Here is a 26,746-nt window from a genome sequence, read left to right on the forward strand (position 1 = left end):
AAATCCCAAGAATGATCGCAAAGCGGTCAAACTCTAAGGGATTGGCCAAGTCAATATCGCAGCCTCTTTCTTTGGATCCATTTCTACCCCCTCAGGAGTAATTATGAATCCTAAATATTCAAGCCTTACCATACACAGTACAGTTTTCTTCTTATTTACATAAAGATTGGCTTTCCTCAAAGTAATGAACACTATTCTTAAGTATTCGTATTGCTCAGTAATACTTTTACTGAATACCAGAATATCGTCAATAAAATGTACTACAAACTTTCCGATATACGGACGTAGTAAATCGCTCATAAGCATGACGAATGTAGTTGGAGCATTGGTAAGTCCAAATGGCATTACCAAAAACTCATAATGTCCAAACCTGCTTCTAAAAGCGGTTTTATGCACATCCTCGGCTCTAATACGGATCTGATGGTAGCCACATTTGAGATCTATCTTACTGAAAATTGCGGCCCCATGTAACGCATCTAGCAAATCATCAATCCGAGCCATCGGATACATGTGCTTAATAGTGATATTATTCAATGCTTTGTAATCTATACAGAGGCAAAAAGTATCATCTTTAATATCACTGGCGAAGCAAAAGGTGAGAAACTGGGTTGAATCTACCCCAACTTGAGGTATTCTTCCAGTTGTCTTTGTACCTCCGCTTCTTCGGTAAAACTTAATCTATAGAGAGGTCTATTTACAGGTTCTGCCCCCGGGATTAGTTCAATCTTATGCTGAACATTCCGCTCTGGAGATAACCCATAAGGTAACTCATCCCTGAAACAATCAGAGAACTCCGCTGCTATTTGATCAGCCAGCTTGGCCATCTCTCCATTTTGGGCAACATCACTGCTAGCCGAAGGACCATCAATCGACTCTACCACTGCTGTACAAAGAAACAAAAACTCTTCTTGAGCTTTCGAATTTCCATTACAGAAACCAACGGTCCTTGAGGTATATCTTTTTCACCTCATAAGACATACAGCACATCATTCATCTTGAATTGATAAATGTGCTTTTTTCAATCTATGGCTGGATTCTTCCTAGAATGCCAAGCCTTACCCAGGGCTATGTCTGCATGAGCAAGCTTTGTCATTTCCAAATCAAGCTTCTCTGCATTGTCTTGAATTCAAAGCTCCAACTGGGTAACCCTTTGGTCCCATACTTCAATTGAACTTCCATCTACCATTCTGACTGTATATGCATAGTCAGACGGGCTAGTCTTTAATTTCAGCCTCTTTACAAGCTTGGAGTTAATTACATTGTGCGTTGACGCTGAGTCAAACAACACAATGACATCATGATTGGCTACTTGCCCTTTCATCTTAATTAACTCCGTATCGTTAAAGGCTGTATACCCTGTTGCTGTGGGCTTTGATAGGACATTATCAGGTGCACTGGTTACTAGCTTAGCAACAGACACACATAACAAAACAGGTACTGACCTTTGAGAAGATCCTGCTAGCTGAATCTGCATCTGTTCTGCTCTTGGACTTCCCTCCATTTCCACGTCGCATTCTGAGATCACTATCTCAGCCATCCGACGATCCTTGTTTCGTGGACAGTCTTTCCACTGATGAGGCTAAAGGCATCCAAAACACAAGCCTTCTCTCCTCGCTTTTTCTCTTTGCTCTAGGTTCAAAGAAGACTTCGACCAAGCCCGGGCTGCCATTGGTGTTACTTTTCTTTTCATTCCAATGGTGGTACTTGATTTAGGAGTCTCAACTGGCTTCGCCTGCTTGGCTTGACCACTAGGCTGTGAGGCACTCCCATTGCTAATCCACTTCTTCTTAAACCCAGTTTTCTTCGGGTACTCATACCGAGTCCCAACCTGCACAAACCCACTTGGTTTGTTCCCTTTGAGATCCTCATAGTTCAAGGCTATGGCAATTGCTTCATCTAGCGTGTTCGCATACTTAGCCCGAACTTCCATTTTGATCCGATCATTCAATCCAAAGATAAACTCTTTAACCTAGATTGACTGAGGTAGAGGTTCATAAACTTTCATTACACTTTCTCTAAACTTATCAGTGTATTCCGCCACTGATAAATTTCTCTGACGAAGGTTTCGATACTGATCCAAAGCTCGGGATGCTCGTCAGGAGGTAAGAAGTGTTTTCTGAATTCTTTTTTAAACCCCTTCCAAGGAGTGGATGCCATTCCATCTTTCTGTTATTTTATCCACCACCTATCCGCTACCTCATTAAACATATGGGTGGCTTCGCGGATTTTCTTCATATCATTCTTGATTTCACAAATGGCAGAGGCCTCGTTCCATTTGTGTAACCAGGTCTCTATGATATCGGAACTATGGTCAGACATCCGACCAAAATACTTTTATGGCCTATAATTGGCAATATTAGGCACCTTAGCCTTCCTAGGCTCGACCGTATGAACATTGGTTTCAGACTCCATTGGAGCTTTTCCTTTCTCATCACGAGATGGTCTAGCAGACATACTATGAACCATTTTCCTGAGCTCGGATTGCCCTACATTTGCTTGTAACTGTTGCGCTAAAATCTGTTGCAAGGCATCCTCCAATAATGCAATTCTACCAAACAACGTATGGCCTGCTGAGCGCGACACCTACGAGGTCGGCCGGACTCCCGACTCTACGGGATCCACCCTAGAAGCTTCTTCTTCTACTTCCATTTAGGCCGATGGGTGTTTTTTTATTAATAATAATAATAATAAATCAAACACCGCCTAAAACTGTATTTACAGACTGCTTTCCAATCTCATAACCACAATATTACAACAGCTAGTCCCTTCCCGCGATGCCAAGGAGTCCTGAAGGTAACCAAGTTGTAAACCTACGACTGTACGCGATCCTACCATCCTTTCACATGCAACTCCAACATTGACGAACTACTGGATATAATGTGAACCAGACGACGCAAACAGCCCGACGCTCCGTCACGCCAAGCGTGCTCACACCATCACAAATCACCAACCTACATCCACACCTATGCGATGACCAGTGGCTCGTCCGATAACTCCCGTACCATTTTCTGCTCTTTAGCCCGTGAGCTTAAGCATACGCCTGGCCAATCCAAAACCTCTCGTGATCCCCCTTTTCCAATCACCCGCGGCTCCGATACCAAATATTACGACTGACCATTCAAAGGCTTATCTTTCTCTTTACAATCACGGGCATAGGCACATAATTTCCTCCTAGCCAACCTCGATGGTAGCAAGCTCACAGAATCTCTTACGTGAAAGTTCCTGCTTGTCAAATTCCAACGAGCCCCAATTCCCTAGATGGATCTAGTATGCCACATGTCTACATTATTTTAGGGAACCTCCTAAATGCATCATTTACCCCTCTCTTGGGATATCATTGAAATCATTTGCCCCATGGCACATTTAATGTATGCTTTTGTAGAAATTTTAGATTGTATGTGCATTGCCTCATTTGGAAGCTCCTCCTAAGCATATATGTGAGGGGTGTATTCTTGGAAAAAATGCATAGGTTGAATGTTGTAGTTCGGGCTGCAAAGGAATTGTAGCTAGTTCATAATGATGTTTGCGGTCCTATGAGGATGCAATCTCTTGGATGTCATTTCTATTTTGTTACTTTTATGGATGACTTTTCAAGATTCACTTCGGTCTTTGCAGTCAAGTAGAAATCAGAATTGTTCACTGTGTTCAAGCATTTCATTGCTTTGCTGGAGAATCAATCTGGTTGCAGAATACGGACAGAGGGGGGAGTACATGTCCAAGGAGTTAGCAAAGTTATTGGGTGAGAAAGGCATCATACATCAATGGACGGTCTGTTGTACTCACAGTGTAATGGAGTGGCTGAGCAGAAGAACAGGTCATTGCTGGAAATGGCAAGGTGCATGATTAAGGCCAAAACACTGCCTCATAAGTTTTGATGGAAGTTATTATGTGTTCTAATCATGTTTTGAATAAGTATTCCACTAAAGCAGTTAAGGTTATGTGACACCGTACCAAGCTTGGTATGAATGGAGACCAACTGTCAGTTACTTCTGTACATTTGGATCCGTATTGGGAAGACTTTGATCACACCCTCTGTGGAAGTGACTATCTCCAATATGATAGCATATGCACATGTAGAGACCAAATGTCAGTTACTTCTGTACATTTGGATGCATATTGGGAAGACTTTGATCACACCCTCAGTGGAAGTGACTATTTCCAATATGATAGCATATGCACATGTATCTCAAGAATTGAGAGGAATCTTGATGACAAAGCTGAGCAGTGGACTATTACATTGAAAGCAAGGGTTACAGACTCTATAATCTGGCTACCAAAAAGGTTTTGACTAGTAGGGATGCTTGGCCCTATCACTCAGCAAGACGTTGAGGATCTTGTGGCACAAAAAGCTCAGCAATTAGGAAGCTAGAACAGTCCCTCATTGGCTGCTCCTAACTCTCTAGGAGAGCAACGTCCTGCACCACTTCCTGGCGACACATGTCGTGAGACTAGAGACACTGAGGATGCCAATTGTTTTTATTTTGGGCAAAAATAAGACATCCATTAAGTATGAAAAAGCCCTGCAAAGAGCAAGCTCAAGGTGGAAATACATCATGCAGTAGAAAATAACCAAGGTTGAGGCTGAAAACGCCAACTCAACCCTGTGGAAGTCTCAGAGAAGAATTGGGACCCCCTCCATTCCTTGAGGAAAATAGCCCTGCTAGCAGAAGACTCCTGCATATTGTTCATATGGCCATCAGTGTATGTATAGTGTCTGCCCATGTACTGGCCAAAGTTTGGGAGGGGTGAACTTGGGATCCATCCAAAGCCTTTGTGTATTTGGCTCTCCAAATATATGACTCGACCAAGTGTCGTCTAATTGCTAGTGGCCCAAGATGAGTCAAGTCTCTCAAAAAGACTTGATGCCCCGAAAGAGAAAGCCAAGCAACTGAGCCGCAAGTCATGAAGAAGGGGGATAGAGCAAAAGAGCTGGACATCCTAGCAATCCCGTTTCAAATAATCCTCACCTGTCTGCAATCCTAGAAGCAATGCTTAATTGTCTCCACATAAAAAAGGCAATGAGGATAGGTAGGGTGGATCTCGAACCTATGTCAATTATTTTGACTCGACTTGGGCGAACAATTTGTTGGAAATGGTTGAACCTGATTGTTTTGATGATGCATGTGATAATGTGCATTGGATACAGGCTATGCAAGCGGAGATTGACTCCATTTAGAAAACCACACTTGGGATTTGGTGGACTTGCCTTACGGGCTGTTGTAGGCCTTCTCCAAATCCAAGAGAAGGATCGCAAGAGGCTGTGACTCCTCCCACGCCCAGTTAAGAAACTCCTAGAAAGTGAAGATGTTGGCTAAGATGATGTGCTCCTAAACAAAACATGTTTGTGTCATGTATGATGTCTGTGAGATGGAACTCAACCGCATACTCAAGACCTTAGCTAAGAGCTTGTAGTCGGGTTCCAATAAAATGATGGTCTCCACTGTCAAATGCCGGATCTATCTCGCCTCTTTGGAATTAAACAAATCCATCCACGACTTCAGGATTGAGGAAGGGAGCCTTAATCAAAAATATCTTGAAAGGCCTGTATGAATGAACTTCTAGAAACAACGAAAGAAGGTCGAGGTCAGTTTGTCCTCCCCAAGGCACTTTTGAGGTGGGAGGGCCTTGGGGGCCTCTAAGAGCTTCTCGTCAATGCTCTAGATGCATACTTATGCTCTAAGAGACCACCGGAGATATGTGGGACCAAACAGCCTCCCAAGAGGTGAAAACCTATGAGGACTCCACCTCCAGTTGGAAAAAGCGCTGGTAGAAGTCCGTGGTCATCTCAAGAATCTGCTACAGGTCTAAGTGAATTTGACCACTCTCATCTGTTACGCTCAAGTTGAGGCAACATGACCTCAGAAGGGTCGGTCGACAATTTCTTTTAAAGGATCAATGTTTGTATTATATTTGTTTGGGCTTTACGTAAATGATCAGAAAGGAATCAAAGTCAAGGTCCGTGGTGAGGGTGATATGGCATTAGACTAGGTGGATCTAAGGCTAAGGGGTATAAGTGCCATGCCAAAACCAGAACTACACCATTCTTAGGAAATGAGAACCTATGCAATTTTTCCGAGAATACACCCCTCGTATATATGCTTAGGAGGAGCTTCCAAATGAGGCTACGAAAGCATAAGACTACCAAAGTGACATGCCCAGACCTAGCATGCCACAACTCTACATCTTGCATGGCAGAGGTTAGATGTAGAAGCTGAATTGGCAGTTTGTGCTATTTTATCATATGCATCAAGCTGAAAAAGACTATGACAGAGTGTTCTTGATAACATCAATGCATAATCATTCTCCATGTCAATAACCATACACGTGTCATCCTCGAAGATGACCTGAAATCATCTTCTAGTGAATGAGGGGACCAAAAGCAAAATCTTTATCCCACGGACATATAAAGCATGCGGAGGCCCAAGCCATCAATGGCTGTAAGTAAAATCTCACCAATCCCTCTAGCTGGATAAGAAGATATTGGCACAAAATGCATTCATGCCAACATGTAACATGCGGCGACTAGCTGTGCGGAAATTACATGAGCATACAAGGAAGAACTCAAGCATGAAAGACACCAAAGATCTACCTAGCTATAGTACACTGCTTTATTTATACATAATTGCCGAATCGGCATACAAAACTGCGCTGAGACCACTCCCCTAACTATGACATGCGGGAGATGGAGCTATGCTCTGCGGAAATACGACACCCAACCTCGCCCAAAGGGTGGCTGAAAGGGGCTGCTGGAGGCTAGGAGCTGGATGCTGTAATGAGGTGAAAAACCTCTTATACAGAGGCTGGAAGGGCCTTTTGGCTGACCCAACCAGCCCTAATTGGCCGACCAGCCAGTATGGTGGGACTGTTTGATCAACCCTAGGGCTGGTTGAGGCTGCCTATAAAAGGTGCCTCCCCCAGCCCACTTAGACTGCCTGTTGCTGGCCTCTAGAGGTCCCAAAACCTGTCATATATGCTGTGTATGGAGCTGGAATTGGCTGAGAAGGCAGCCAGTTGTCACTGCCACCTAGGTTTGACCCTGGTGCATGTGACATTCCCCTATTTTGAGCTTGTTGCTAGGTGGATACCTCGCAACACTTTGCCCTCACAACTCGAACTACCCTGCCGTGGCTTGTGACTTTGGTAAATGAGAATGGACCCCCTGTAGCTCATCCCTAACTCGTCCTTGGAATAGGGCTCACAATGAGGTCACGGTGTACGATAAATGGCAATCCAGAAACTCCAGAATACTCATATGCACTCTTGGAAACTGTGGTACTGCTGTTTGCAGGACTGTGGTGAGGGAAAGCTGGAATACACCTGCCTCCTTTGATGGCATGATAACTGTTGAGGGTAAAAACTCTGCCACCCTCCTAGAATCTGGAACTGTGTATATAAATGTCTCCCGAAAAACCTGAATGATGCCAGGAGCTGCTGAAACTGTATGTAACCGGCCTTCAGTTTCCTAAAGGGCAGTAGACCATAACTTGCATTGCATATTCATTATTCACAGCCACATTGCACCATTTCCAACCACTAACTTTAAACAATACCACTTAGAAACAACTTGAGAAAGAACTGGATGGAGGCTAGAATGCCCTGCTCAATGAAACCAAGTACAAGACACCACACTGGGCCCAAACACTTGGCGCCCCTTCCGGTATTTATTTATTTCTTTAGGAATGAAATTGGTACATACCAGCCACATTGCACCATTTCCAACCACTAACTTTAAACAATACCACTTAGAAACAACTTGAGAAATAACTGGATGGAGGCTAGAATGCCCCTGCTCAATGAAACCAAGTACAAGACACCACACTGGGCCCAAACACTTGGCGCCCCTTCCGGTATTTATTTATTTCTTTAGGAATGAAATTGGTACATACAACAAGGGTTCAACCTTGCACTATTCCTCTCTGCAAATCCTCTACTTGTCTTCAAGGCATCTAATCCCAGTGCACCACTAGAATTCCCACTGGCAAGGCATACTCAGGCATTCACTTCGGCTATCACATGCATCCACACCGTCCTTAGGCCTTCCACAGGATCACCCTTGCCTTTGGGTGCTTACTAGAACCTGTTGGAGTCCTGAAAGGACTGCACACAACACGCATGCACCGCAAAAAGCTGCAAAGCAAGAAAGAACAAGGAAAAACCGAACCTGGAACCAACTCCCACTGTCTGTGGCAAAGGGGTGAGCTCCTTCCTCGCACCTATCCTCTGTCCAAGCTCCCCGCAGGGTGCAGGTGTCTTCCAGCAATCAGGAGAAGAGAGAAATGAAGGTAGAGAGCGGAGGGTGAACAAGAAAGAGCTGTAGAGGAAAGATGGTTCACAGATCTGCCCCGAAATGATTGCCTCGGGATCTGTGCCTGAATTCTCCTAAGAGAAGGTGCCAAAAGCAACAGGGAAAGTTCCTCCTGCAGCCTGCACTGGTCCAGAACAGCTCCACGCAGCCAAAAACATGTGCACAAAGGTTCAGCACAGCAAAAGACAACTCCGAGCACCTACAGGAGGCAGCTGAACACGTCTGTACGGATTCCGTACGGACGTCTGTACGGTCCATACGAAAATTTCCCAAAAGTTCAAAAAAGAGTCTTGGCACTTCCTAGAAATGCGTACTAGCCTTGGAACAGTCAAAACAGTGTTAAAACGGCTGAAAACAGGCTTGAAACAGCTCGAACAGCTCAAAAACTGCACAAGAACAACTAAAAAACGTCCTACACCTCTGGGAGAGTGAGGGGAGAGAGATGGAAGGTGGGGGAAGGGCATGCATACACATGCTTGACAAATGGCACCTCCTCCTTGCCATTTGCCCCTTCATTAAAGTCCTAATCCCCATACCAAGGACAACGTTGGTTGCCCTTCGACCCAACTTTTAGACCCCTCTTTTAAAGCCTTTGCCTTGCCCCTAGGACCTAGTGGTGCACCTAGACTTTGCCCTTAGGAACTTCTAGGAAGTGTGCACTTTCTCTAGCCAGTCCCTCACGGCCAAACCATTACAACACTTAACCATGGTTAACCCCGGGTTAAGCATAGGTTGAGTTACGAAGATACTTTACATCACTTTTCACGTCCTCGTGACATACCCTCCTCTTGAAACAGCAAACTATCAAGTTTGCTGCTATAAACATAAACCACCAGCAATGATGATATGGTCTAGGAGAGCGCGCGTGTCCATCCATATATCAATGCATCATCCGTGTGGAGTGACTAGTACACTCATCATAGAAGTTCCGTAGCAGATGTATTGTCAGCAAACAATACCTCGGGTGAAACATATAGTGTCACCAGATACCGTGAGCCTGTCTGTTGACAAGGGGGTGGAGGAACTACCCCCCTCTTAAGCATCAGGCAATGCTCCAGACCTATGCTCTGCTGAGCCTGAAGGAGCTACGACCGAAGTCAGCTCAAAGCACAACAACTGAGTGGACTACACCACTCTGAGTGAAGTCTGCTAGTTCACTCGCCACCAATAACTTGACCACACACACATGGCAATAATGGATCCTAGGAACATAGATCCCGGTACTCGATATCCTTTCAGACTTGCATCACCGCAAGCTGAATCGGTTCAGCCAATCTATGCTAGACTTGGATCCTTGCCTCATGGTTCAAATTAAAAAAACCAACTAGCATGTACTAAATGGATTTACTGCTCGAGCCATGCCGGGCAACAAGAGCATCCAAAACAGGCATGTGATACATGGATGTGCTGCTCTAGCCATGCCGGGCAACAAGAGCAATCCAATAGTAACAAGGACTACTTACTTTGCAATTTACCATTCAGCTTAGAAGAAGAGACTCTCCATCTTCTGACTGATACAAAAATCCACAAAACTAGCAGGGAAGAACCATCCTGCAAATAACAAAGCAGCCTAGAAAGAGGAGACTCTCCAATTTCTGGCTGTTACAATTATTCATACCAAAATTACTGCTTTCGACCAAAGGAAAACAAATCTCCTAGCGCGTGTGGCTGTCCTCTTTCACTTCATGTGCTCCCATAGGTTGTTTCCGTTTACGATTGGGGCAATCTTTGGCCTGATGGCCCTCTTCTTTGCAAAGGAAACACTTTCCAGCTTCAAATAGGGCTTGCCGTTCCTCAGGAGATAATCTCTCTTTGGTATTGGGCTTACTATTAGGTCGCTGGTCCACATCAAACTTGACTTTGGTTGTCTTGGCAAATTTCCTTTTCGTGAAAGAGTCATCCTGCTGCTTACCTTTGAATCTTGGAGTCATCCCTTGCATCAGAGCATAGGCTGTAGTAGCATTCTCAATCAGCTGAGAGATGTTGGAGACCTTTGTCTTGGTGCAATAATCACGAAGCTCCTTTGGCAGCCCACAACAATACTTTTCCACCTGCTCAGACAATGATACGGTCCTATACGAGCTGACTGGCAATAAGACCTCCTAGAACTTTTTGTTATACTCTTCAAGATTCTTACAGTTTGCGGCATCCAGCTTATGCCATGCTGTCATTATATCCACTTCAAAAGTGGTGGTAAGCCAAGCACATGAGAGAACTTGCTTGAACTCAATCCAAGTGTTAGGGGCTTTACCCTGCAAAAGCAAATTGGTCCACCATTGTAGTCCCTATGTTTGCATACATCATATTGGCATTTGCAGGGGGCATTCCACCCTCCATATGCTGCTGCAAATTCTGCATTCCTGGCTGGAAACTACCCAAGTATGTACCAGGCATACTAAGCCCTTCGGTGGGCTGTCCCACCATTGACTGAAAAACTGATCCTCCGCCAAAATATCATGGACGGTGGACCCAAGAGGCTCATCTATGGCAACTGATGATGGGTCACTCATAGCTGTGAAAACAATATGCTCCCCTGCTAAAGCTGATCTAGCTAATTGAGCTTCCGAGGTGGAAGACCTAGAGGAACTAACTAGACATGATAACAACCGATGTAACGACACGAACTGAATGATCCCCTCAGGTGGGGACCCCAAGAGATAAAGCTACTGAAGCTGAATGATCCCCATGGGTGGTAGACCCAAGAGGCCCATCATCTACGCGTGCTCACTAAGATGAGCTAACTCCAAGGATGGAAGACAACTGAGAGCTGGCTGTGGAAATGGTTGCACTATCCCCATAGGTGGAAGACCCTAAGGCACTGCTTGTAGCTACTGTGAAAATTGAATGGTCACCTAGACCGGTAGACCCAAGGGAAACCACAGTCTGAGCTGTTGCAAAATAGTCTACTGGGCTATGCTCAAAGATGGAAGACTAAACCTTCCACTGGTGGCTTCACAAGTGTGCACTGAGATGGAAAACAATGAGGGGAGGGGGCAGCGGGCTCTATTTAGAGGGTCACCCTCTTTCTAGAAAAATTGACCATAGGGGGTGGCTGACCTTGGGTCAGGTCAGGCCGACCAGTAGGTCAGGCCTCATGGCCCTGGTTAGGGCTTGTATACCCGCCAAGCAAGACGCCACCTAGGCACCACACGTGCAGCCTGGTGGCTGCCTGGTAACAGGCCCAAAGTGGGCTCATGTGTCCCCGCAACAGGCCCATGTGACCTCGCACTGTCCTGCACTAGCCGTGGATTGGTGGCGAGCAAATATGAGCTCCGTATGCCTATGCTCCTTCTCCGTATGGTCCGGGTGCATGGACAGCAATCAAGGTGACCCTCCTCTGCCTCTCTTGGGCAGGCAAACCCACAAACAAGGCCCTCACTCTCCCTCACATGGGCGAGCAAACCCACAACCAAGGCCCTCACTCAAGGACACAAAGGCGCCAAGGGCTTGGTGAAGAGGTCCACCTTGTTGTCCTCCGTCTTGCAATAAGTCAACTGGATTACGTCGTCAAGAACCTTCTCCCGGACATAGTGGTACCGGATCTCAATATGCTTGGTACGAGCATGAAACACCGGATTCATGGCCAAAGCGATACAACTTTGATTGTCATTGTGGATGACAGTCGGGACTGACTATGGAAACCCAATCTCTATAAGCAGGTGACCGGAACCAAACTGCCTCACAAGTATTGGAACATGCAGCACGATAGTCTGCCTCAATAGACGAGAGAGTGACTGTCAGTTGCCTCTTACTGCTCCAAGTGATGCCGTTGAGAGTGAAACAGTACCTAGTGGTGGAACGGCAAGTGTCAGAATCACCTCCCCCGTCGGAGTCACTCCAACCTGAAAGCTGGATCCTGGAATGTTGTCTGGACTGATAAAACAACCTACGATTGCAAGACGCCTGAAGATACCAAAGAATTCGAAGACCAACATCCCAATGAGCCTTCTTAAGTCTCTGCATAAAAGAGCTAAGAAGACCAATGGAGTAACATAGATCTAGTAGGGTATTGAGGAGCCAAATCAAAGATCCAATCAACTTAGCATACCTGGAGGGGGTTGAGGCTTATAAAAGGCGCCTCCGCCAGCCCACTTAGACTGCCTATTGCTGCCCTCTGGAGGTCCCAAAACCTGCCATATATGCTGCATATGGAGCTGCAATTGGCTGAGAAGGCAGCCAATTGAGCTTGACCCTGGTGCATGTGACACAACATGTGGTACACATGACAGCATGTCAAATAGTCCATCCTGGGACGTGATGTGTCTAGAAGTTGGCACCAAATATCTTCATGCCAACAGGCAGTACACATGACAGCACGTCAAATAAGTCCTCCTTGGGATGTGATGTGTCTAGATTGACCGTTATCAAAATTCGACGTGTTTGCAATTAACACAAAATACACATGAATCCCAAGAGACATCATAATTGCAATAGAAGAAGGCCCAATCATGTTCTACAAGATTTGTTAAGGCATCATCGTTTCCTGCATTTGTGGCTGAAGACCCTGCAACAGCGATACCAAACTCTTTTTCTTCTCTTTTGCAATCCTCTTTTGGCAATCATGAATGCAATGCCCGTTCTACAGTGGTGATACGACAACTCAAACATAGGGTTGATGCACAGATTACGCTTGGGAAGATATCTTCTCTGTTCAGAGCTGGAGCTCCACCGACAGGGGTCACTGTAGCCCTTATCAGACGCAGAGCTACGACCAAGAGACGCCATAGGACCACGTCCGCGGGCAGACACCTGCACTCTATTTATGATTTTATGCCCTCACTAAGTAGCTCCATCCACACAGCTTGTTTGTATCAGGATTTTTCACAGTCTCATAGACCCATCGGTCTTTCGAAGACTTTAATAAACTTTCTTTCTTTCTTCTTAGCATCCTTTCTATCCTTACCAGAAGTATGACCAGCATCGTGCTCTACCCTTACCTTTTGCAACAAAAGCTTGCTCTCCACTACATGCACTGAAATGTTCTTTCTAGTCAGCTCTTCCTACAATAAAAGTACCACCAACTCCTGAAGAGTGAGAGGGTTGGTATTTTCCCTCATGGACGAATTGAGTGACGTATGAACAGAAAGATAAGTCTCCAATAGCGCGTTCAATGAGTAGAGAGAAGCTGTGAATCTGGTATGACTTTATCAATATTCAAAAGTTGCTCACGCAAGCCTTCAATCTGCGTGACATGACCTGCCATTGTATCTCCTTTATTCATATGCACTAAATCAAGGTCCCATTTCAAAAATGAGACTCTTGCCTTACATTGCTTCTAAGATATGCCAAGCACTCTTCAAAGTCCGACAAGGACTGAATACGAGGTATAATTGACCTCTTCATTCAAAGTGAAATCACAGACAAAGCCTGTGCATCCCATCTTCTTGTTAGAAATGAACCAACAGAGGGTACGCACAGCGGAAGACTGATAGAATAGCCAAGGAGTTCACACAATGTGTGTGGGGAGTGGAATCACAAACTTCTTTGCTTAATGTGCATCACATAGATGTGCAAACTCATCAATAGACAATAATCAGCCAGATATAGAAGCTACCAAAACAATATATTTCCGTCCAAAACTATAAACACAACAAAAGAGAGAGAGATCCAAAGTCCCACCAGAGCGTGGTCCTTTGATCTTACCACAAGGTACTCCTACTATCTGCCGGATATCTCTAGACTTGAGCTCGCGTGCTCCACCTCGAGCATATGTAGACTCTCCGTCCAGATCACAACACCTTTCTGCCCTAGAAGACAACCAAGGTCCAGCCCATGATGAACTCGGTCTGCAGCAACTCCTAGTCTCCTCTGCCTCCTGGATGTAGGCCTGAGGATGTGAGTACAGCTGCTCCTGTTGCTCCTCTGATGGCTGATCTGTTGGATGAATGAATAAGGCGCAATGGCCTCTTTATATAGGCCCAAGGCCTGCTCCAAAAAACCAACCAGCAGCATCATTCTGGCAGACCCAAACAGGCCGACCAGTCTGCTGCCAAACCGCCCTTAAAGGCTCTCATAACAAGGGCCCCCAGCCCACAACACTAGGGCTTTGGCCCTCACTTCAAGGGCAGATGCCCTCCTATATATTCAGGGTCCAGCCCCCCCCAAACCTGCTGCAAACAGTGCACCTCCATGTACTAGTTCCATCGCAATCTGTCCCAGACTATCTTGCCTCTGCTCCAGGCTTGTTCCAGCTCTAGGGCTCCTGCCCAAGCTCCGTACATGTCCCTGAAACCAGCCGTACAGCAGGCGCCTCTAATCCGTACACATCTGCCATGCTTCAGTACTATTATGGCCCTCTGATCTTCTCATAACAGCTCCATACTCTTCTTCACGTGCTAGCTCATTGTGGCTGTTTGTGGGTCCATGCTGTAGCCCTCTGCTGTGCCATTTGTTCCTGCAGTTCATGCAAAGCTCCATGTACCTCACTGGGGTGCTGCCCACATAGCAAGCCATGTGCTGCCCATGTGGCATCCCTTCTCTTGTTTCTCTCTTTGATTCCTGCCCACATGGCAGTCAATACTCTGCCCATGTGTCAGTCTCTCAAGACCCAGGTCCACTGTCACGAGCGCATGATTTCTGGCACATGCATGTTGGCCTGCATGTGGGCAGGACCCAGGGAAAACAAGAGGCGAGGTCAAGGGTTACTTGATGTGCTAGAACCCCTAGCATTATTGCTTTGGGGGCAAATGAAAGGTCTACGGCCAAGAGGGACCCAAAGAACCTTAGGATTTACAGATTTGTCATAGGTATGGTCCCCATAGAAGGGGCAAGGGGCAATTGAAGGCCCTTGGGGGCAACCCAAGGCGTGCGCTGCCACCTGGCAAGCCCATGCAAAACCATTTTGACAAGGATTTCCTTGGAAGCTCCTGGAAAGTCGATGTACGTAGGCGGCTGGAAGACGGGGTGAATGGCGCACACGAGAATCCGTCACAGGCTGGCTGGTCATCGCGGAGGCACAGATTTGCTGCGGGACTGAGGAGAGTTTTCAGGCTGTGGCTGGCACAGAGTGTAGGACGGGCTCTATACGGAGGGCAAAGTCTGGTAGTATGGATCCCGTACAACGAATAGATGCAGGTCTGGTTCGGCCAATGGTACGGAGGATACGTACGGATTGTGTGTACGGACTGTTGCAATGGGCTGAGTGTACGAAACACTCACGGCTGCTGGAGCAGAGCTGCTAGCGCCTATGTATACGGACTACCATGCGCCCATCGTTGTAATGGGCTAGGTACGAACTGCCACACGTGCAGGTTGCTACGGGTACGGTTGTGAGTACTGCCTTTGTATGGCCTGTGTACAGTTGCAAGTACCTGTATGTACGGATGACGTACAGCTTGTACGGACAGCTCATTGCTGGTCACGGCTCACCTACAGGCTGCTTGTACAGGATGTTGACAAGCTGAGATTGGCCTCTCTACACTTAACCATTGGTTCTATGCTTATGCTCAAGAGGGCGCTACTGGTGAAGGGCGCACCCATCCCTTCTAGTGATTGCCTGTGAGCATTGGGCTGTGTTTTTGGAGAGACTTGCTTGGCAAGATGGTTCACAATGAATGCTTGCAGAGGTTGTTCGTGCTTCTGAGCATCGTGGGCAGTTCACTTATGCTTTCACCCATTGTTTGGGTATTCCAATGAGTCAGTGGACACTTGTGGTTGGCTGGAGAGTGTGTGGTCCTACAAGGGCTGCTAGTAACAGCTCTTGAGTTCTAATGCAGGTGTTTGTACTGAGAATGGATGCCTATGGTCACATGGGTGTGAGAGCAGAGCCCCACCGGGCTAATGTTTGTGATACTGATACCTACTGGGTGAGGGAAGAGCATTGAATACGTGTGAGCTGGTACTCATCGTGTATCCTATTTGTTGGCTTTGGCAAGTAACATGTTCCGTGCCGGAATATGTTTTTGGTTTCTCTAAGAGATGGGTCACATTCAAGCACTGGTTGCTAGGCAGACGGCACATCTTTGGTATAGCCTCGTTGTTGAATAGGCACGGGTCGGGAATCCATGCTTGGAAAGGGAAGTATCCCTAGAACCCCGAGAGGGATGGTACAAGTGTCGCCATAGTGTTTGATGTATTGTGATGCTAGTTCTCTTATGGGAAACAGGTTGATGTATCCGGATATGTGCGACCAATAGAGTGAGAGACTATTGGCCATGGCAGTCCTGGACAGTTGAGAAAGCGTATGTATGCTTTCTTTCTCTGCAGTGAAAAGATGGATGACTAATTGGGCACTAGTAACAGCTATGGGGAACTGTATGGCCAAGTGTGGTTACTGGTGACAGTTCCGGGCTGTGTGCAAGTTTCCTGGACTAGGGATGGACACCTACTGCCAGGAGTAGTGAGAGCAGTGAACAGTAAAGGCTATGCAGGGTATGTGGATGCCCACTGGGATGTGGAATGCCCCAGTTGTATGAAGGGGTGTATCCTTTATGTAGCTTGGATTTCAGGGCCTCTCACTTAATTAAAGAAATACCAAAAGGGGCGCCAAGGTTTAGGGCCAATCTGTGTCTTTGTCTTGGTGCAAGGGCACTCTAGCTCCGTGTCTACTGGTAATGCGTTTGCTGAATTGTTAATGTAACAGTGTTGACTGGTTATTTGTTAGTTTTACTGCCCTTTAAATTTTTGAAGGCCGGTTTCATGGTTCCGTTGCTAGGAAATCACCAACTTTCTCAAGGGGGTGAGTCTGTGGTTGCTTTGGTGAGGAGACATCACCATCTTCTTTAAGGAGGTGAGGCTGTGGTTGTGTCTCTGGTGCAAGTATTGCTTTGCATCGTTTGTAAGCAGATCAGTGATTGTAGCTTTATGCTTGAAGCTACCTGATCTTTGGAGGGTTCATAATGCTTGAAATGTGAATCTTCTCAAACCTTTCCAGGGAGATGTGCCAGAAAATATGCCTTCTGTGTGTAGCCAAGAGTTGGGGAACTTGATGCTATCTTAGTTCCAGAGCAGGGATTGGCACATAAGGGAAGGAAAGTCGGAGGTAAAGTTTCTCTAGTTTGTATACAAAGTGGCTCGAAGAGGGTGATTTGGCAGATACACCTCAGTTGTTTCAGCTTTACTTGGAAGCTTTTTAGCTTGAGCCAACTTCTGTTGTGGCTTCTTCAGGCTCAGCAAAGCATAGGTCTGGAGCATTGCCTGATGCTGAAGGGAGGGGGGTAATACCTCTGTCTCTTTGTTACAGACAGGCTCAGATATCTGGAGGTCGCTTGGTGACATTAAATGTTTGACCCGTAGCTAACAGTATATCTACATTGGGACTTCTATGATCAGTGTACTAGTCACTATGAGGTTTTTGCAGTGTATATAGATTGCTACCCTAGCCTCTGAAAAATCATATATGCTATGCCAATTTGTGATACATGCTTTAATGATGGTATATTCACATGTATTTCAGAATGCAATCGAGGACGCTTGCAATGTTTCAAGAGAAGGGTATGTCACGAGGGCGTGATTTCTGGCGCATGCATGTTGGCCTGCATGTGGGCAAGACCCAGGGAAAACAAGGGGCGAGGTCAAGGGTTACTCGATGTGCTAGAACCCCTAGCATTATTGCTTTGGGGGCAAATGAAAGGTCTACGGCCAAGAGGGACCCAAAGAACCTTAGGATTTACAGGTTTGTCATTGGTATGGTTCCCATAGAAGGGGCAAGGGGCAATTGAAGGCCCTTGGGGGCAACCCAAGGCGTGGGCTGCCACCTAGCAAGCCCATGCAAAACCATTTTGGCAAGAAATTCCTTGGAATCTCGTGGAAAGTCCATGTACATAGGCGGCTGGAAGATGGGGTGAATGGCGGACACGAGATTCCGTCACAAGCTGGCTGGTCATCGCGGAGCCACAGATTTGCTGCAGGACTGAGGAGAGTTTTCAGGCTGTGGCTGGCACAGAGTGTAGGACGGGCTCTATACAGAGGGCAAAGTCTAGTAGTACGGATCCCGTACAACGAATAGATGCAGATCTGGTACAGCCGATGGTACAGAGGGTACGTACGGTTGTGTGTACGGACTGTTGCAATGGGCTGAGTGTGTGAAACACTCACGGCTGCTGGAGCAGAGCTGCTGGCGCCTATGTATACGGACTACCGTACGCCCGTCGTCGTAACGGGCTGTCATAGGTACAAACTGCCACACATGCAGGTTGATTGTGAGTACGGCCTTTGTATGGCCTGTGTACAGTTGCAAGTACCTGTATGTACGGATGACGTACAGCTTGTACGGACAGCTCATTGCTGGTCACGGTCCACCTACAGGATGTTGACAAGCTGAGATTGGCCTCTCTACAGTTGACCATTGGTTCTATGCTTATGCTCAAGAGGGCGCTATTGGTGAAGGGCGCGCCCATCCCTTCTAGTGATTGCCCGTGAGCATTGGGCTGTGTTTTTGGAGAGACTTGCTTGGCAAGATACAATGAATGCTTGCAGAGGTTGTTCGTGCTTCTGAGCATCGTGGGCAGTTCACTTATGCTTTCACCCATTGTTTGGGTATTCCAATGAGTCAGTGGACACTTGTGGTTGACAGGAGAGTGTGTGGTCCTACAAGGGCTGCTAGTAGCAGCTCCTGAGTTCTAATGCAGGTGTTTGCACTAAGAATGGATGCCTATGGTCACATGGGTGTGAGAGCAAAGCCCCCCCAGGCTAATGTTTGTGATACTGATACCTACTCTGGGTGAGGGAAAAGCATTGAATACGTGTGAGTTGGCACTCATTGTGTATCCTATTTGTTGGCTTTGGCAAGTAACATGTTCCGTGCCGAAATATGTTTTTGGTATCTCTAAGAGATGGGTCACATGCAAGCACTGGTTGCTAGGCAGACAGCACATCTTTGGTATAGCCTCGTTGTTGAGTAGGCAAGGGTCGGGAATCCATGCTTGGAATGGGAAGTATCCCTGGAACCCCAAGAGGGATGGTAAAGGTGTGACTGCCATAGTGTTTGCTATATTGTGATGCTAGTTCTCTTATGGGAAACAGGTTGATGTATCAGGATATGTGCGACCAATAGAGTGTGAGAGTATTGGCCATGGCAGTCCTGGACAGTTGAGAAAGTGTATGTATGCTTTCTTTCTCTGCATTGAGCAGATGGATGACTAATTGGGCACAGGTAACAGCTATGGGGATTTATTGTATGTCCACGTGTGGTCACTAGTGAGAGTTCCGGGCTGTATGCAAGCTTCCTGGAGTAGGGATGGAGACCTACTGCCAGGAGTAGTGAGAGCGGTGAACAGTAAAGGCTATGCAGGGTATGTGGATGCCCACTGGGATGTGGAATGCCCCAGTTGTATGAAGGGGTGTATCCTGGATTTCAAGGCCTCTCACTTAATTAAGGAAATACCGGAAGGGGCGCCAGGGTTTGGGGCCAATCTGTGTCTTTGTCTTGGTGCAGGGGCACTCTAGCTTCCTGTCTACTGGTAATGCTTTTGCTGATTTGGTAATATAACAGTGTTGACTGGTTACTTGTTAGTTTGACACCGCTTTAATTTATTTGAAGGCCGGTTTCATCCACCCCCTCATGCTCTCCTCATATGGGGGCTTATAGATGGAGAGGTGACATTTCCAACACCCAACACATCTCGGCCCAATGCCAACACGTCGATGACGATGCTCCAATGACTCCTTGGTCGTAGTCCTCTAGAGCATCTCGATGTCAAAATGTTTTTCTGGCTTTTCATCCAATGGCTCCTACTCCACCAGGTCCGATTCCACTTTTGCACACCATCCTGGTACACATGTCCATCTTTGGTAGCACCTCCTGGCACCACCACCTTCAGTCATGTTCCTGCCTTCGAACTCGAGTAATCCAAACGCCATGATTTTCCAGTTGTCCCCCTCATAATTAGTGAACAACTTGGAGCCATCGAGGCACCATGATCTGAGGGTCTGTTTCAACCCGTCCTTCCTTTGGCTAGGTCCGTAACAAAAGAACCATCTCAAGAAATGAAATCCCAAGAATATCTCCAGATAACCTGGACCACGAACTCTCACTGAGCTCTCAAGTAGATACTCTTTTGGCTTCAGTACACCTTATCCATCAATCTGTGTCCGAGATTTGACGAAGCACCCACACTTCCCCTTCTGCCTTCGAAGAAGACCCATTCCTTCCAATCTCGCATTACCTGAGACATATGAAGAGCAGATTCTCTCCACATCATGCTATAAAGACTTAAATGAAGAACATCAAGAACATACCAATCGTCATACTGCCGTTGTGCTTGCTCTGTAAGCAAACCATGCACCTCATCGAGACACATATCAATAGCCTGTGCAATCCTGTACTGTCCCTTTCCGAATTACAGCAACCATCTGGACATAAACCCTAGGGCACTCCATAGAATCCATCCTCGTGTTAGTATCAACAGCCACACACCTGGAAGAGTCCAAGCACTCCATGCTGTCCTTCACCTTCACAAAGGTTTCTGACTCCCCGTCAAACCACATCTCAATGTCAGACATCATCACTATGGTTTCTAGTTCGGCATATCTGACCTCAGTAACACATCAAGTAAGATCTGGTCGCGCGGCTTGGTGTGACAAAATTCTTTGATGTGTCCTTCTTTGCCACAATAGTTGCACTTACATGTATCTCGACGTTGCTTTCTCCTTGATCACTAGCAACATATGCTTTCCCATCAAGCCCAGTGAAAGGATTGTACTTCTCTTCACTAAGTAGCATGCTAACACAATCTAAAAAATCCATGTCATCGTCGAGGCGTAGTATTTCACCGAACTGGTTAGGAGGTAAGTTTCTCAATAGAATGGCCTTCTTGTCTTCATCTTCAACCCAAGCTCCAAGATCACCCAATTGTCGAAGAAGCGCTTGCATTCGGTTAAGGAAGACTCCCAAGGTTTCTGACTTGTCCATTTTTAAGTCACAAGATCTTGCTTCAAGTTAGACTTGGAATGTTTCATGCGCACTCCAAAGAGTCTCCAAAGTTTGCCAATTCTCTGTTGCACTAGCTTTGATATCCAGATGATGAAAACACTCTGGCCCTAAAGCTCTACCTAGATACCCTAGCACTTTCTCGTCTCGACCTCTCCTTGGGTTTCTTCTTCGTGCCAACAACTATATTCCATAAGCCTCTCTCCATGAAGAGCAAACGTGTAGCCAACTGCCATGGCGCGAAATTATTGCCATTGAAGGTCACCAAAATAGCGCCATGCTTATCTTTCTTTGAGGTGTCCATCATCATAGCCTTTGTGGATTGAGTAGGAGTCAAAAGCACACTTCTACTAGCACGTCAAGAGAAGATATTTTCCTAGGATCTCATTTGCTTCTACGTTTCTTCACAACCAGAATGCTCGTCCACTGTTGTATAGTCTTTCGAGACATGCACGCACCACAGCAGCGATTATCACAAAGGAAGTCGATGTCCTGGCTCTGATACCCCTGATGGCTTTATGCCTTACTTCAGTATTGCATGCAATATAATCAACTAAATGAACTAAGCTAAAGCAAATATTTATGAATAGATAGAGAGAGAGCCGAGAAGAAATATCAACATATAAAGCCCTCAAAACAATTATGTTCATCAACTACCACAATGCATCCCGACTGGGCTTGTAGCTCTTTACAAAACATAAAGAAAAGGCCACAAAGGCTCACACAATCACCTACAAGCCAGCATGCAATACGACCTGCTCCTCAGCTTATATCACCATCGAGATGAACCGCCTCTGCCCGCGATCACCGGCAACTCATAAAACCGACTATCCCTGACAATGTGGAGAGATCAAGGGACGTGTGCCCTCCCTAGAGCTGTGGAGGTCGACCCTCGTCACCGCCTGGAGACTACGAGCATGATGATAGTTCACCACGACCTCCCACTACGTAGGAGAATGCATGAGATATCACCACGTTGTCAACCATGCAATATTCACGTGCACTCAGGATTGGACCAATCACTAAGCTTCATAGAAGGAGCTAACACGTTGAAGGATGTGTAGCTCAAACTAATCATTATGAGGAGAATAATTGACTTCACTTTAAACTGCATTGCTCTTACACTATCCATCACCATGGCTTTGAGACTATGCACTTTACGCCCAGCTTAAGCTTATTAAATCACAACCATATGTCCAGTAGTTATGAAGGTTTAAGACGTGTAGCCCAAACTAATCATTATAAAATAAATCAAGCAGCATTTTATTGTCAGCCAAAAAAGAATGGACCTTAATTCTATGACTAGTCGGAACAGCCTCGATGGATCTTTGACATTCCAATCCCTAAGAATGTTCCAAGCGGCTTGTGAGCTCCCTTGGTCATCGTCAGTAAGCATTACAGGCTGGAACATCTCGTCGTCTGCAGAAAAGATCACGTCTGGAGCAAGCCACGGGTATTCACAGTTGAAAATGATATCCCCTGGCGTCAAAGAGTTGCAAATCAAACCGTGCATTCTTATGAAAGGCTTTCTAAATGTTGCTAGGAACGAATTTATCACTTTTAGAACCCAAAAAGCCACTCTTTCTTTGTCGTTACAAGTACTAAAAGATGATTAAGGCAGCAAGGTACAGAAAGAAAGACGCAACTGACATTTAACATGATCAAGGCAGCACGGTACAAGCAAGGAGAACCGATCTGCATATCGGGAACTCGGAAACCCTTTTCGAACATTTTCAACCTGTAGTGTAACAATCGGCTGCTACAGTAACATTCAAAAGGCAACCTTGGACAAAGAGAAATCTATGGATGAGTGCAGCAATAAAATGAAAATGAAACAGAAAATCGACAGCGCAAGTTTTGCGAGCAAAACGTCCTGTTGAGAAAATCTAGGACACATCGTCTGTACAATGGTATGGAATAGTCATCTTCAAACTTGTTTGAGCACGCGAAATCTAATTAGACGGGCGAGGAATGCACCCTAAGCTGTAATGGAGGAGAGCGGCTGACAAGATAATCTATCTGAGCTGCAAGTAAGGGGGCCAGCTCTGCTGTGTCTTGGTAAGAAATGGTGCTTGAAACGGCTTCCATTACGAATCATACAAATTCCGAGAGTGAGTGATGACAGAGCTGGAGCCTGGGAGTGCTATGAAATTCATCTTATTTTGTTAAATAACGATTTTATTTTTCAAAAAAGAAAGGTGAGTCCCAAAATAAGACCCATTACAAAAAATGCCCAAAATGAAGGCCTACGCAAATATGGCAAAGTAAGGGCACCTAGTCATAAGTAAGACTCATCACACTTGATGTAGACAATCACTGACAAGGGAATCGAATTTCCCTACCAACTTATTAAGATTAACCTTCACTGAGCTCAAGATCATTGACTCAACCGAAACTGCCAACTGACCATCCCCGAAAACCAAATGATTTGTGGTATTCCAAATAGCAAGGCAAACTGCTCCTCTAATATAAGACCAACACCCTTTCAACATAGGCAGAGACCATATGCATCACCTAATAGTGGCAGTTTCCAATTACTCAAAATTAAAAATCGGGCCATCAGCCCAGATTTGTGCACCACTTTCTCGATTCGAGCCCAAACCCCTCTAACAATCGGGTAGCTCGACATTAAATGTGTTATACATTCCTTAGATTTTCTGCATAGCCCATAGCATGGATTAACTTGGAAGTGTTTCGTCAGCTCATCTCTGAGAGGCAACCACAGCCTGGCAATTTTCCACAAAAGGAAACTGATCTTTTCCACCTTACACTCCCACCAAATTTCCTTAAATCTACACCTCCACTAACTAGAGGAACGACGCAAGCCCCGGCTTTTATTCAACTCAAGGGAATTTATCTTTTTGGGAAGCAACTTTCTATATAGAACCCTAGCAAAAATCTTGGTTAGAGGAGTCTTACCCATATACCATTGCCTAGGCCTCATAACCCGTGAGTAGCATGTATTAGTTGCCAATTTTCGAAAAGCCCACGTAGAATCTGGAACAAGAAAGCAATCTCTTGAACTATCAAAGAGAAGGTACAACAAATATCTCCTATTAGCCACCATGAACCCTTATGCATATCCCATATTTGATACCAGTATCTCACGCCTTTCTTGTATATGTTTCTTATTAGAGGAAGGTTAGAAAGAGCAGCTGAGAAGACCCATTCAAAGTTAATGCTTTACTCCACCAAATAGATTCCCCTAAGCTAGCATCACCCCACAAACCACCTATACCTTTCCATGAAGAACATGTGATAGTTACCTTCCACGCCTTAATCAGCGCTCCAACCAAATCCGAACCCTTAACCTATAATGGAAAATATGAAAACAATTTCTCATACCAAGATAGATCTTTCCACACCCCTACTCTTTAGCTTTTACAATTATCCATGAACCAACATGCTATCTCAACCCATGGTAAATCTGATGACAATAGCTTGGGAAGCCACTTCCCCAACAAAGACACATTCTTGAGGGCGATGTCAAGAAGGCCCAATCCTCCAAACTATTTCGTAGTCTTGAGAATATAGTGCATGTGGCGCCTACCCCCTTCCTCCATCTAGAGGAAGGCTCCAATGCATTTTTAAATTTCCAACCACTGAGTCTTGCAAAAATTCCAAATGGAAGCCACATAAGTGGTGAATGAAGAAAGCACATGTCACCAAGGATCCTACCCTCCACATCTTTCTCTTTGAATACTCTTTTCTTATGGCTTCAGGAAGTTCTTCTTCTAATAATCAAATGACTCATTCACCATGAACAAGTATAGTAGCTTCCAGCTTTCTGGTCCTTCTGGGCTAGGCTTTGAGGGAGCTTTAGACTTATTTTGGGTACGCTAGTCCAAATCCTTACCCAACTTCGAGGTGTCAAGTTTGATAACCAATACCTCTGCATCAAAAACACATGAGAGGGGAAAGCTTTCTAGAGTGAATATGTTTGGCTTTCCCCTTCCGACCAACCACTTTCCAAGACGTATCATCAACTAAACTTTTTGGGGGACCTCCCTTATCCGAAGAAATCATTTTGGAAGAAAACTGAGGGGGAGAAACGTTATGCATGTCACTGGATGTGTATGGGCCCTACCTAGGATGATCATTTTTCAGCTTATGAGACTCTTGAATCTTTTTGCCCAATGCCAATTGAGTGTTTGTCGGGTTTTTTAGGGCAATTGCAGGCAAAGTGAGTAGTCTCTTGACAAATGAAATGAGAATTTGGTAAACATTCCAAATGGGCAATGACCACCCCATGTGAGGTAGCAATCTCCATGAAATCAGAAACCTCCTGGGACCTATCCCAGAGAACCCAAGCCCTCCTGAGATTGGAAAGGGACTTAGTAGGAGGAGGAATGAGAAGTATCTGACTCATAGATGATGCAATAAGCTCCACAGAATTTGACAAGATGGCTGGAAGATTGGGCAAGTCAATCCAAATTGGGTATTCATGAAACAAAAACTCATCAATACGAAAGGAGGGACTCTAGGGGATGACCAAGACTATGGCTCCATAAACATAAGACTTGCTCACCAACTCATCCCTAAGTTGTTCAAAAGCCATATCTAATGGGAAAAAGCCTTTGCCAAGAAACCTTGTAGAAAACCCAATTGAGGAGATGTCACACTAGAAAGAGAGAAACTCTTCAAGCTTAACCAGAGATGGGACCCTTCCAATAAAGAAAAGATAAACCCCCCCATTTGGCCAACCTAGTGAGTTAAGGCTTAACATCTCCAAGCTCAACAATCTCCCATTTGGCCAACCTAGTGAGTTAAGGCTTAACATCTCCAAGCTCAACAATCTCGCATGAAAATGTATGCTTCCTCCCTAACTCAAACCAGGATTTCTAAGCAACCTCATGTGCTCTCCTCTTAGCTCCTACATGAAGTAACATGGCCATTTTTTCATCGTCTAGATTAGAGAAACCACTTCCCACCCTTTTAGCCAAAATATTTGCGTAAGAAGGTGCCTTAGGGTCTTGCTAGGCGTCGCCTTTACTGGCACAGGTGGTGCCTTCATTCAGAGGCCCATTCCACAATGTGGACTCAACAATCCCCACCACCTTACAAGTCTGTTCTCCCATCATATCCCCTCTGGCACCACACATATTGTGTTGTTCAACCCATCTTGGGTGCTTTGCATGATAGGTATGCATGCACTCTCTCGCACTCTCTTTCCTTGGCAGCCACCACTGTTGAATGTAAAGCCTTAGTTCACAATATCATCTAATGATTTCCCATTATTATGTGAAATCATGTGACAATCCTCACAAGTTGTGGGTGACTACTTTACAATGACATTTCAGAGTTCATTTGTGAAGGTGTGCTCATGCTCATTTATAAATCTCTCTTTTCCAAACTAACATTTCTTTGTGTTTGTGTTTGGTGGATAAACCACTCTTGACATTTAAGATACAAAAAAAAGAGAAGTAAGTTGTTTTGTTTCATTATCATTTGTTCTCTTGTGATATAAGAGAAATGATAACCACCACTGTCACATAAAAGATCAAGTTCATTTGTGAAGTATGCTCGTGTTTAGTGATATAAGTTTTTCCTACAAACTACTATTGCTTTTTTGG

General features: G+C 45.5%; 1 protein-coding gene across 3 annotated transcripts in view; it reads right to left on the reverse strand.

Annotated features, from left to right (window-relative positions):
- The window catches only part of LOC147896413 (BRCA1-A complex subunit BRE-like protein), a 75,582-nt gene extending 52,268 nt beyond the window's left edge, over nt 1-23,314 (reverse strand). Inside the window, exons 1-3 of one of the 3 annotated variants that reach the window (XM_087382605.1) lie at nt 23,151-23,314; nt 22,824-22,911; nt 22,463-22,652 (exon numbers count right to left, since the gene is read on the reverse strand). In XM_087382605.1, coding sequence (XP_087238731.1) covers nt 22,463-22,652; nt 22,824-22,911; nt 23,151-23,261 — 389 coding nt within the window. In that variant the 5' untranslated portion in view covers nt 23,262-23,314. Of the gene's footprint in view, nt 1-22,462; nt 22,653-22,823; nt 22,957-23,150 lie in introns of all 3 variants that reach the window. The other 2 variants (XM_087382603.1, XM_087382606.1) reach the window with 2 other exon arrangements.
- Between the last annotated feature and the right edge of the window lie 3,432 nt (nt 23,315-26,746).

This window comes from Dipteris shenzhenensis, chromosome 12 (assembly GCF_047967505.1).
Source record: "Dipteris shenzhenensis isolate YYH24624 ecotype China chromosome 12, Dip_SZ_1.0, whole genome shotgun sequence".
NCBI classification, from domain to species: domain Eukaryota; kingdom Viridiplantae; phylum Streptophyta; class Polypodiopsida; order Gleicheniales; family Dipteridaceae; genus Dipteris; species Dipteris shenzhenensis.